Below are 12,183 nucleotides of genomic sequence, written 5' to 3' on the forward strand. Positions count from 1 at the left end.
GGTGATCTATTCACCCCCTCTCGATCACCTGCAACACCGTCTAACAAGTGGTATCAAAGCACTAGTTCGCTAGTGCTATGTATCTTCTTGTAACGATATGGCTTCTGAACCAAATGGGGCTTACAATAGAGCTGTAGCTTTCAATGGTGAAAATTACGGTTATTGGAAAGACTGCATGCGAGTACACATAAATTTCATAGAAAGGAATGTATGGGTTGTCATCCGTGACGGTCCTTTTGAAATTACTATGTCCAACACGAAAGATAATATAGTACCAAAACCAGAGGCACAATGGACTGCCGACGATGAAAAGAAGTGGGCGTACGATTGGAGAGCCCGAAACATTTTAATTTCAGCATTTCGTGTTGATGAGTATTATACGGTATCCCATTGTACGACTGTCAAGGAGATGTGGGACGCGTTACAAGTTACCTATGATGGAACTAACGAAGTTAAACAATCCCGCATAAACACACTTACTCAAGAGTTTGAACTCTTTCGCATGAAACAAGGAGAATCCATCTCCGACATGCAAAAGGGAATCATACATCTCATTAATCGTTTAAATGCACTTGGGAAGCCTATTTATAATGAACTTTCTACTAATAAAGTGTTGGGATGTCTTAGTAGGGAATGGAAGCCTAAAGTAACAGTTATCAAGGAAGCAAACGACCTTACTACACTCGACATCACAACTCTATTTGGCAAGTTGGAAGAACATCAAGAAGAACTAGCAAGCCTTGAAAAGTATGAGAAGACGATTAAAAAGGAGAAGATTATAGACAAAGAGAGTGAGAAGAAGTCCATAGCTCTTGTGGCTTCTAGCTCTAAGTCCTCAAATAAAGAGCAAAGTGATAGTGACTCAAGTAGTGAAGAAGACTCAGATGATGAGGAAATGAGACTGTTTGTTCGGAGGTACAATAAATTCATTCGAAGAAATGGAGTAAAGCACTCCGACAAAAATCTCATAAATTTTCGAAGACAATCCAAAGGATCTAAACAAGAAGAGAACAAAAAGGATAAGGTAAAAATGATCTTGCTTCGATTGTGGTAAAGTAGGGACTACAAGCCGGATTGTCCTCAACTAAAGAAGGACAAGGGCAAAGCTCCACCAAAGAAATACAACAAACAAAGAAGGGCATACATCACTTGGGAAAGCGATAGTGAATCGTCAAGTGATGAAAGCTCAAGTGATAGTGATAAGACTGCCAACCTATGTCTCATGGCTCACATAAAAAACAAGGCTTACCACAAAAGCCTCAATAAAGAAAAGAAAGTAAGACATACCTACTATAATAATTTCTCTTCTATGTCTTTTTCTGAATTGAAAATAGCTTTTGAAAAACTGCATACCGAAGCATTAGCAACTTTTAAGAGTTTATCCTCCGATAAACAAATCTTTTCATTTTTGGAGGGTAAAGTCTATAAAACTGAAAAAGACTTAGATATTGATGGATTGGCACGTGTTCAAAATTGTGGGGCTTGCCACATTTGGAAAGGAGAGGTTAAATCTCTTAAGGCCAAATTAGAGAAAGCTCTACAACCGAAAGTTACTTTTGTCATTGATCCTAATTTGTTTAAGAAATCTTTGAATCCATCTTATGCAAAATATTCATTTGTAGAGAAGATTCCAAGGATTCCAATGAGAAAAAGTAAACGAATCCATCATCATGGTTTATGTCATTATTGTTCTCATTCGGGTCATACCATTGCGAAACGCAAGTTTAGAAAATTTCTTGTTCCTAAAGGCATTTATCAATGGATGCCTAAATGCAACATTGTTTCCACTCACACACAAGGACCCAATAAAAATTGGGTACCTACCTCTCTCTTTTGATATTATAGGTTGAGTGTCTTGCATCCGAGGAAAGAGAACAGTTTCTTGACAGTGGGTGTTCAAGGCACATGATGGGTGACATATCTCTATTCATAGACTTTAAAGCTAAGAAGAAGGGTTATGTTACTTATGGGGACAATAACAAATAAGTGATTCTCGAAAAAGGTAGTGTAGGTAACCCCTATACCATTACTATCTCCGATGTGAATTTAGTTGAGGGACTTAAACACAGTCTCTCGAGTATTAGCCAATTATGTGACAAGGGTTACAAAGTAACTTTTACAAACACTTGTTGTATAATTGAGCATAATGACAAAAAGGATATTATGTTTAAGGGTGTAAGAGTAAACAACGTCTATATGCTTGATATTATTGAGGTACCGTTAACAAGTCCTAAGTGTCTAGTCGCCTTGAATGATAATTCATGGATTTGGCATAGACGCCTAGCGCATGTTAACTTCGATTTGCTTAATAAGGTTGTGTCCAAAGATTTAGTAGTCGGTCTTCCAAAAATAAAATTTTCAAAAGATCACCTATGTGACGCATGTCAAATGGGAAAGCAAACGATGATGTCCTTTAAATCTAAAAATGTTATTTCTACTTCACGACCCCTCGAACTTATCCATATGGACCTCTTTGGCCCTTCTAGGACAAAGAGTTTAGGTGGTAACTACTATGGATTTGTACTGGTTGATGAATATTCTAGATTTACATGGACTATATTCTTACATAGAAAAGGCGAAACTTTTTCCGCTTTTACATGTTTTGCAAAACTGTCCCAAAATAAAATAAATTCAAAAATAGTTACAATCCGAAGCGATCATGGAGGGGAGTTTCAAAACCACCTCTTTGTTGATTATTGTGACAAGCATGACATTGAGCATAATTTTTCAGCCTCTCGTACTCCACAACAAAATGGCGTTGTGGAGCGTAAAAAACGTGTTTTAGAGGAGTTGGCTAGAACTATGCTCAATGAGGGCGGTCTACCAAAATACTTTTGGGCCGATGCTATTAGCACAACTTGCTATGTTTTAAACAGAATTTTGATTCGCCCCATTTTAAATAAAACCCCTTATGAGCTTTTGAAAGGGAGAAAACCTAACTTGTCACATCTTCATTTTTTCGGTTGTAAATGCTTTGTTTTAAATAATGGTAAAGAAAATCTTTGGAAATTTGATGCAAAAGCGGATGAGGGTATCTTTCTTGGATATTCTCAATCAAGTAAAGCATTTAAAGTTTATAATAAACATTTACTTATTGTTGAAGAGTCAGTTCATGTTTCTTTTGATGAGTCTTGTCCGAAAAATGTCAGAAAAGGTACTTCTTTTGATGACGCATGTATATCTTCGGAAGATGTAACACCCTTCTAAAATACCCCAATTATTTAATTAAAAATAATAAACATATAACAATTCAGAGTAATTATGCCATTCAAGGGTGTCACACAATTATTCACACCATTCAGCAATATAACAGTCATGCTCTTTTATTAATCCAAAACATAAATATTTGCATAAAACGCAGCGGATAGAGATCTCCTCAATCATGTAAAACATGTAACATTCACATGTAAATTATTCAACAATATAAAACATCCCATCCCGATGTTACACCTATCAGAGCACGACCCACTAAGGAGACTACACTAGACTCCAAGCATTCGCTTCTACTCAACTCATTTCTCGTTACCTGAAAAATAGTTGTAAGGGTGAGTTCCTCAATCAATATAATAAGCATTATGAAATATCATGTAATGCTAAGTAAATAACACATTAATCACCCTAATCACAACATACAATCAGTAACAGCACATCAGCTCGACATCATACTCACACCAACATAAATCACAAGTATAATCTCAAATCATACTCCAAAACATCACAAACACACGTATAATATTGGAATACATCCATTCATATTATACGCCATACATACATTATGCAATGAGACTCCACACATGCGGTACCGACTATTCGTGAACATATAGTTCAACTTCACCGACCAATCCAGGTACGGCTACCAAGCTCACTAGTCCCACTCATTTGAGACCTAGTGACTCACATCACTAATTCCTCACTATGGGAATTAGCTACCACCCCAAGGGCCATGCTATGCACGCTAACTCACCTAGCATGCAAACACCAACAACAGTCCAAAATGACTAACATCACTAATTCCTCACCACGGGAATTAGCTACCACCATAAAGGCCACAATATGCATGCTAATCACCTAGCAATGCAACATCCACAACAATTCAAGAATAGACATATGCTCACACTCTAAGCCATAAAACAGTCTATTCACAAATGCATACACAACTGATACATTCATAGCATTCTGCATACGATCATACATTCCTCAACACGTGTATCAAAACATTATATCATGTCAATTAATTAATCACAGTATTAGCACACTCTACTAATACCTATACTGCTCAAAACAGCGGGAAATAATCCCTATTACATCACATGCCAACATAGGCCAACTCTCAATTATGTACACAACATTAAAAAGCCAATTTTTCCACTCTGCAACAGTGTTAACCGGTTAACGCCCTGGGTTAACCGGTTAACGCAGGCAAAAACATATTTTCTGGCAAAACGTAACAGTGTTAACCGGTTAACGCCCTGGGTTAACCGATTAACGCAGGCAAAACAGTACATTTTCACAATTCAAAACAGTGTTAACCGGTTAACACCCTGGGTTAACCGGTTAACGCAGACAAAACAGCAGTTCCTGCGCTAACACAAGGCAGAATGCAGAATTCTCCGCATTTTCCGCCGTTGGAGGACTTCCGGACCTCCGATTCCGATTCCGTAAAAAGCTATACGTTCGGAATTTCACAACTAACCCAAACACAGATTCAATTACAGTCTAAATACAATTTATCCAACATCATTCTTCAGCATCAATAATCCCAATTAGGGTCAAATTAACGGCTTATCACTACCCATCACATATTATCCCATAATACCCATTAATCGAGATAAACCCCCCTTACCTGATTAATCCGGCAAATCTTTGAGCTCCAAGCTTTTCTCTCTTCAGCCTTCTTCCTCTTGTCCTGCCTCTTGCCCTTTTCCTCTTTCACGATCGCTTTCTGCTTTTCACGTAAAACCTTATTTTCCAAAATGAACTCTTTTCTCTTATTTCCAACTTATATATATTTTCCAAATAATAATAATAATCCAATAATAATAATAATAAAATTTCCAATTATTTAATTTAATTAATAAATAAATTATTAACTCAATTTAAATAATTATTTTATTATTATCGGGGTGTTACAGAAGACATACTCAAGTATGTCGTTGAGGGAAATGTGTTGGTGTAAGCCCTAGAGGCCAATACTTTTGATACTTGTATCGAATTATTTATTAATAATAAAATGCTTTTTTTATTATGTTTGTCTAATAAAGTTCCTAGAATAGATAGTCTGTTTAATGTATCAAGTGTGACTTAATCATGGATCCCATTAAACATAAGGATATTATTCTTAAAGTATCCGTAGTCGAGCTTTGCTGTGAACTGGGATAACATTAAAGCATTAAGACTATTATGTATATAGATTGATGATTACATCTCATGGATCATGGATAAGGAGTTATCAAGTCTTAAACATAGGTATGAATATTATGAGTAATATTTATATTGGATTGACCCGCTATGAGAATACCATATAGAATGTTATGCAAATTGTCATAAGTTATTCTCATGGTGATAGTGGTGTATACCACCCTTCGACCTGAAACCACTATGGATCCTAGATGTAGAATCGAGTGCTTTATTGTTGATCAAACATTGTCCGTAGCTAGATGACCATAAAGACAGTTGATGGGTACTCCACAAAGCATGCTGAGGGACATGAGTGACCTAAATGGAATTTTCCCATCCTGTGTACCAGGATAAGTGTCTACGGGCCCAATATTGAACTGGACATGGATGACACGATCTATGCCTTGTGTTCAATATAGACATAGGGGAAAAAGGGTAATTATACACATAAGTATTATCACAAAAGGATTTGTCAGATCACATGACATTTTCACTGTTTATTATGTTAAATACGTGATTTAATATAATTTATAATGTCACGAAAACCTATAGGGTCACACACAAAAGGACGAATTGATGAGAGATAAAGTAAATAAGGAACACCATAAGGTACGATGCACTTAAGTGAATTGTAGAACATCGTAAGGTATGGTGTACTTAAGTAAAATACGAAATATGGTAAGGTACCACGCGCTTAAGTGATTTTGGCATATCATAAGATATGCGCCACATACACTTAAGTGGACTTTTTAGCTTGCAGTACACACAAGTGGTTCTATAAATAGAACCCTTATGCATAAGCATTTGTGTAGTTAAAATTCCGTTTCTCTCTCTCTCTCTCTCTCTCTCTCTCTCTCTCACTCAAAGCCTTCATTCGTAGTAGCTAGCACTGAGATCGAAGGAATACGTTCGTGTGGACTGAGTAGAGGTGTTGTCACCATTCAACGTTCGTGATCACTCGTTAGATCTGCATCAAAAGTTTCAATCATCACAAGAGGTAAAGATTCTATCACTGATCATTCCCATTCGTAAGGATCACTAAAAGAGAAAAAATTTAATTCTGATGCGTTTTGGATCAGTATTCTCCTTCAATGGTATCTGAGCCACTTATGAAACCATGCATATGATAGCTGTTTATTTTCTGTATTTTCTGTATTAATACGATCAAAAGACAGAATGAATCAAAGAATAAACGAGTAATTAAATTTGGCATCATGTGTGTACGATTTGGATGATTGATGTTGACTATGCTTCGGAATCCAACGTTAGTATGGTGGAGCAGCGATACATCGATCGTCCATAGGTTACACAATTAAGATCGATCAAGTTATATATATGATATAAGTAATTCTGATGCAAAATACGGTATATATGATATATTGTTTCTCTTTCGTTCATTCAAAGACTTAATGGTTGTTTTCCTTTGAGCGATCAATGGCCATTTGCTTCGGAATTCGACGAAAGTATGGTGAAGCAATGACATGTTAATCAATCATACTGAATTAACAATCGAGGCATGTTTGACGGTATGGAATTGGTGCATTAGGGTTCATGATGGTACAAGGGTTGTGCTATCAAAGAGTTATGCGATTAGGATTGTGACTGCGCAAGAGTTGTGCTTTAAAGTATCAAGTGTTGATGCGAAAATCGACATTGATTTCAAATGAATTGTTCATTAAAATTTTGCGTCAGGTCGCTGCCCCTGCAACCCTGTAGGGGGCGCTGCCCCCGTAACCCCAGTCCGCTGAACGGTCAGCGGAACCACCTCCGCTGAACGGTCAGCGAAACCCCCAGCTAACTTTGCGTAGTGTGATCGGTCACCGAAATTTAATTCGGTTTATTTAATTAACCGAATTTAAATTAATAATAATAATTTTTTTTATTATTATTCTCTTGTGGTGATCAGTTATGTCCTTAGTTTTCCTTTATTTTGTTTTGGGATTTTAAAATACAACATGCGTGTCGTGCCTCTCTTTTAATCTCTTAATGTAACTTCTTTTCTCATCTCACTTCCTCGTATGTAAAACAAGTTTCTTTTATGTAATGTATTGTTATGAATATAGATAAGAATACAATATCAAAGGAGGACAACCTTGAAGATCTTGCTTGGAGAAGCTTAGATCGTTATTAGGTTAGCTTAGGTTCTCTCATTGGCTTGGGAGAACAATTGTGCTAGGGGCCATAATTGTTTCATTTTGTATGTATGTTGAAGCATGTGAATGTATATTGATGCATGTGAGAGACGATTTATATGATAAGTAAGCCGGTGAGATCAGAATAATTGCAATTTCCCTCAAATTAAACATTAAGTTTATGCTTTCCAAGTTTTATTACTCATCAAGACTAGTATCGAATAATGTAGGTTTCGCCTACGCGAGGTGCATATTCTATATTAGTAAGGTGCGATGGGATAATTGTAATACCCAATTGCTAAAATAATGGGTCAAACTTAACAAAACAAGTTATAATAAGATTATATATGTTTAGAAGCAAGAGTTGGAAATGATCCATGTGATGGATTGGAATAAGGAGTTATTCACACAACTAAAATATTCTAGAGTTGTATTAGATACAATTGGAAGAAGTTCCTACCTAAATAACCTTGTTTTGTGTAATCTGCCTACGCGGACTTAAAACAAAGTCAAATATGGATCGAATCCACTAGAATATCTTTCAACAGGATTTTCCGAATCAAATGGTGAAGGTCATTTGTTTTGAGTAAAATAGTGGGAGCATATTTAATTAAAGGCCTAATTAAATATGTTATTGATACTTATATTTTCATTATTTTCATGTAGATTACCATGACAACAAACACCTCTAACAACATACTGCGATCAATCCTTGAAAAGGAAAAATTGTCTGGGACAAATTTTCTGGATTGACACCGAAATCTGAGGATTGTCCTCAAATATGATAGAAAGTTGTATGTCTTGGAGAAACCTGTTCTTGAAGAGGAACATCCTAGTTCTGCACCTAAGGTAGAAAGAGATGCTTATAAGAAGCATATCGATGATGCCAAAGAAACTGCTTGCCTCATGCTAGCTACCATGAACTCAGAGTTGCAAAAGCGACATGAGAACATGGCAGCGTTCGATATGATCGAACACCTGAAGATGCTCTATCAAGAGTAAGCAAGGCATGAAAGATTTGAAGTTTCAAAATCCCTTTTTCAAGGAAAGTTAGCTGAGGGAGCCCCTGTAGGTCCCCATGTGCTCAAGATGACTGGGTATGTGGAGAACCTTAAGAGGTTAGGTTTTCCCCTCGAAAAGGAACTTGCGACTGATTTGATCTTGCAATTGTTGCCAAATAGATTCAGTCAATTTGTCCTTAATTTCAATATGAATGATATGGACAAATCTCTTCATGAACTGCTAGCCATGTTAAGAACTGCTGAGCAGAATCTGAAGTCAAAAGGGAAGTCCATTCTGATGATCGGAAATGGAAAGAGACAGAACAAAAGACCCACCAAGCAGGGTGATAAAGGGAAAGGCAGGGAATTTGCCAAACCCAAACCCACTGCTCCTGCTTTGAAGCCTAGTGGAGGCATAGTAAAGGAAGGCACTTGCTTCCATTGCGGTAAGACCAGACATTGGAAGAGAAACTGCCCAAAGTACCTGAGCGATAAGAAGAATGGAGTAGAGACTTCAACTTTAGGTGTTTTTGTTATTGAAATAAATTTAACTACTTCTGCATCATGGGTATTAGATACTGGATGCGGTTCTCACATTTTTACTAATGTGCAGGGGCTAAAAAGGAGTAGAGATTTGGCAAAAGGTGAAGTTGACCTACGAGTTGGCAATGGAGCAAAGATTGCTGCTTTAGCCGTAGGAACTTATGTATTGACTTTACTTAATGGTTTAATAATCCAGTTAGAGAACTGTTATTATGTACCTGCAATTAGTAGGAATATTATTTCCGTTTCTTGTTTGGACAAGTTTGGTTTTTCATTTATAATAAAGAACAATTGTTGCTCCACTTATTTGAATGATATATTCTATGCTACTGCACAAATGAACAATGGACTATATGCCCTTGATCTTGAAATGCATATTTATAACATTAATACTAAAAGGATGAAACCTAATGAGTTAAATCCCACTTATTTTTGGCATTGTCGATTAGGCCACATAAATGAGAAACACATTTCCAAACTCCATAAAGATGAACTCTTGGACTCTTTTGATTATGAATCATATGAGACATACAAATCTTGTTTAATTGGAAAGATGACAAAGTCTCCATTCACAGAAAAATATGAAAGAGCTAATGCTCTTTTGGCCCTCATACATACTGATGTATGTGGACCACTGAACATACGAGCCAAATGAGGTTTTCAGTACTTCATCACATTTACTGATGATTTCAGTAGATATGGTTATGTGTATTTAATGAAACACAAATCAGAGTCCTTTAAAAAGTTCAAGGAATTCAAGAATGAAGTACAAAACCAACTAGGTAAGAATATTAAAACTCTTTGATCAGATCGAGGTGGTGAGTATTTAAGCCTAGAGTTTGATGACCATCTGAAAGAGTGTGGGATCCTATCCCAACTTACTCCTCCTGGAACACCCTAATGGAACAGTGTATCTAAGAGAAGAAATCGAACCTTGTTAGACATGGTCCAATCCATGATGAGTCACGCCGATCTTCCAAACTCCTTTTAGGGACATGCATTGTTGACAACAGCTTACACACTTAACCGTGTCCCATCCAAAAAGGTTGAGAAGAAACCATATGAGATATGGAGGGGTAAGAAACCACATATGTCTTACATGAAGATTTGGGGTTGCGAAGTTTATGTGAAACGAAAAATTTCAACTAAGCTTGAGCCTAAATCTGACAAATGCTTATTTGTGGGATATCCTAAAGAAACAAGAGGGTATTACTTCTACAATCCTTCTGAGGGCAAAGTGTTTGTCGCTCGAACTGGAGTTTTCCTAGAAAAGGATTTTATTTCCAAAGGAATTAGTGGGAGGAAAGTAGAGCTTGAAAAAATTCAAGAATCACAAAGCATTGGTACACCTATGAAGGAATTAGAGCAGGAAACCCAAGTAGTTGTGGAAGAGCAACCTGCTCAAGTAGAACAAGACCAACGTAGGTCAAGCAGGATACCTTACCTACCTGAGAGATATGGATATCTTATAACTGATCAAGGTGATGTATTACTCATGGGTCAAGATGAGCCTGTGACCTACCAAGAGGCCATAGCTGGTCCCGAGTCTGAGAAGTGGCTAGAAGCCATGAAATCTGAAATGGATTCCATGTACATAAAATAGGTTTGGACCTTGGTAGAGCCTCTTGTAGGAGTTAACCCTATAGGATGCAAGTGGGTCTTTAAAAATAAGACTGACATGGATGGTAAGGTACATATCCATAAGGCAAGACTGGTTGCAAAAGGATATAAACAAATTCATGGGGTTGACTATGATGAAACCTTTTCACCAGTTCGAATGCTTAAATTTGTTCGGATTTTACTTGCTATCACTGCATATCATGATTATGAAATATGGAAGATGGATGTCAAAACTGATTTCCTTAATGGGAATCTTCTTGAGGATGTGTACACGAAACATCCTTAAGGATTTGACATACCAGAAGAAGCCCAAAAGATATGTAAGTTATAAAGATCAATCTATGGATTGAAGCAAGCTTACAGAAGCTTGAATCTTTGTTTTGATGAAACAGTAAAACAATACGGATTCATCAAGAATGAAGATGAGCCTTGTGTCTACAAGAAGGTTAGTGGGAGCATGACCGTCTTCCTGGTATTATATGTAGATGACATATTACTCATTGAAAATGATGTCCATACCCTACACCAAGTAAAGTCTTGGTTGTGGAAATGCTTTTCTATGAAGGACCTGAGTGAAGCAGCCTATATATTAGGAATCAGGATCTATAGAGATAGATCACAAAAACTGCTTGGCCTAAGTCAGAATACATACATAGACAAAGTGTTGAGACGCTTTAATATGCATGATTCCAAGAAAGGATTCATACCTATGCAACATGGATTATGTCTATCAAAATCACAATCCCCTTCAACTAAGGAAGAAAGGGAACGTATGAATAAGATTCCATATGCATATGCAATAGGATCTATCATGTATGCCATGCTATGTAGTCGACCAGATCTCTCATATGCTTTAAGTGAAACGAGTAGGTACCAACCTGATCCAGGTGATGCTCATTGGGTAGCTGTCAAGAATATCCTTAAGTATTTGAGAAGGACTAAGGACTCATTCTTGATATATGGAGGTCAGGAAGAACTTGTTGTAATTGGATACACCGATGCTAGCTTCCAGACAGATAAGGATGACTTTAGATCGCAATCTGTTTATGTGTTTTGCTTAAATGGTGGCGCTGTGAGCTGGAAAAGTCCAAAGCAAGATACAGTTGTTAATTCTACAATCGAGGTCGAGTATATTGCTGCCTCAAGTGCAGCAAAGGAAGCTGTTTGGATCAAAAAGTTCATCAGTGAACTTGGCATAGTTCCTAGCATTGTGGATCCCATTGGTATCTATTGTGATAATAATGCTGCTATCACACAAGCTAAGGAGCCTAGATCTCACCAACGATCCAAACACATACTTAGGCGTTATCACCTCATTCGAGAGATAATAGATATAGGGGATTTGAAAATATGCAGAGTACCTACACTTGACAATATTGCTGACCCACTGACAAATCCTCTTGCACAGCACAAGCATGATGGCCATACTAGATCTATGGGCATTAGGGGTATGCCTGATTGGCTCTAGTGCTAGTGGGAGATTGTTGGTG

The 12,183-nt window shown here is 37.1% G+C and overlaps 1 protein-coding gene across 1 annotated transcript; it reads left to right on the forward strand.

Annotated features, from left to right (window-relative positions):
• The first annotated feature begins 247 nt into the window (after positions 1–247).
• LOC127095266 (uncharacterized) lies at positions 248–1,986 on the forward strand. The gene is made up of 5 exons (XM_051033979.1): positions 248–486; positions 631–915; positions 1,060–1,217; positions 1,335–1,738; positions 1,846–1,986. Exons 1-5 carry the CDS (start codon positions 248–250, stop codon positions 1,984–1,986), a joined length of 1,227 nt encoding a protein of 408 aa, XP_050889936.1.
• Positions 1,987–12,183: the final 10,197 nt, after the last annotated feature.

This window comes from Lathyrus oleraceus, chromosome 6 (genome assembly GCF_024323335.1).
Source record: "Lathyrus oleraceus cultivar Zhongwan6 chromosome 6, CAAS_Psat_ZW6_1.0, whole genome shotgun sequence".
Classification (NCBI taxonomy): domain Eukaryota; kingdom Viridiplantae; phylum Streptophyta; class Magnoliopsida; order Fabales; family Fabaceae; genus Lathyrus; species Lathyrus oleraceus.

Coding starts and splice junctions, on each gene's coding strand:
- LOC127095266 (XM_051033979.1), top strand. CDS start 248: ATGTCCAACACGAAAGATAATATAGTACCAAAACCAGAGGCACAATGG. Junction 916..1,059: donor ATGAGACTGTTTGTTCGGAG/GTACAATAAATT, acceptor GTGGTAAAGTAG/GGACTACAAGCCGGATTGTC. Junction 1,739..1,845: donor GCAAGTTTAGAAAATTTCTT/GTTCCTAAAGGC, acceptor TTGATATTATAG/GTTGAGTGTCTTGCATCCGA.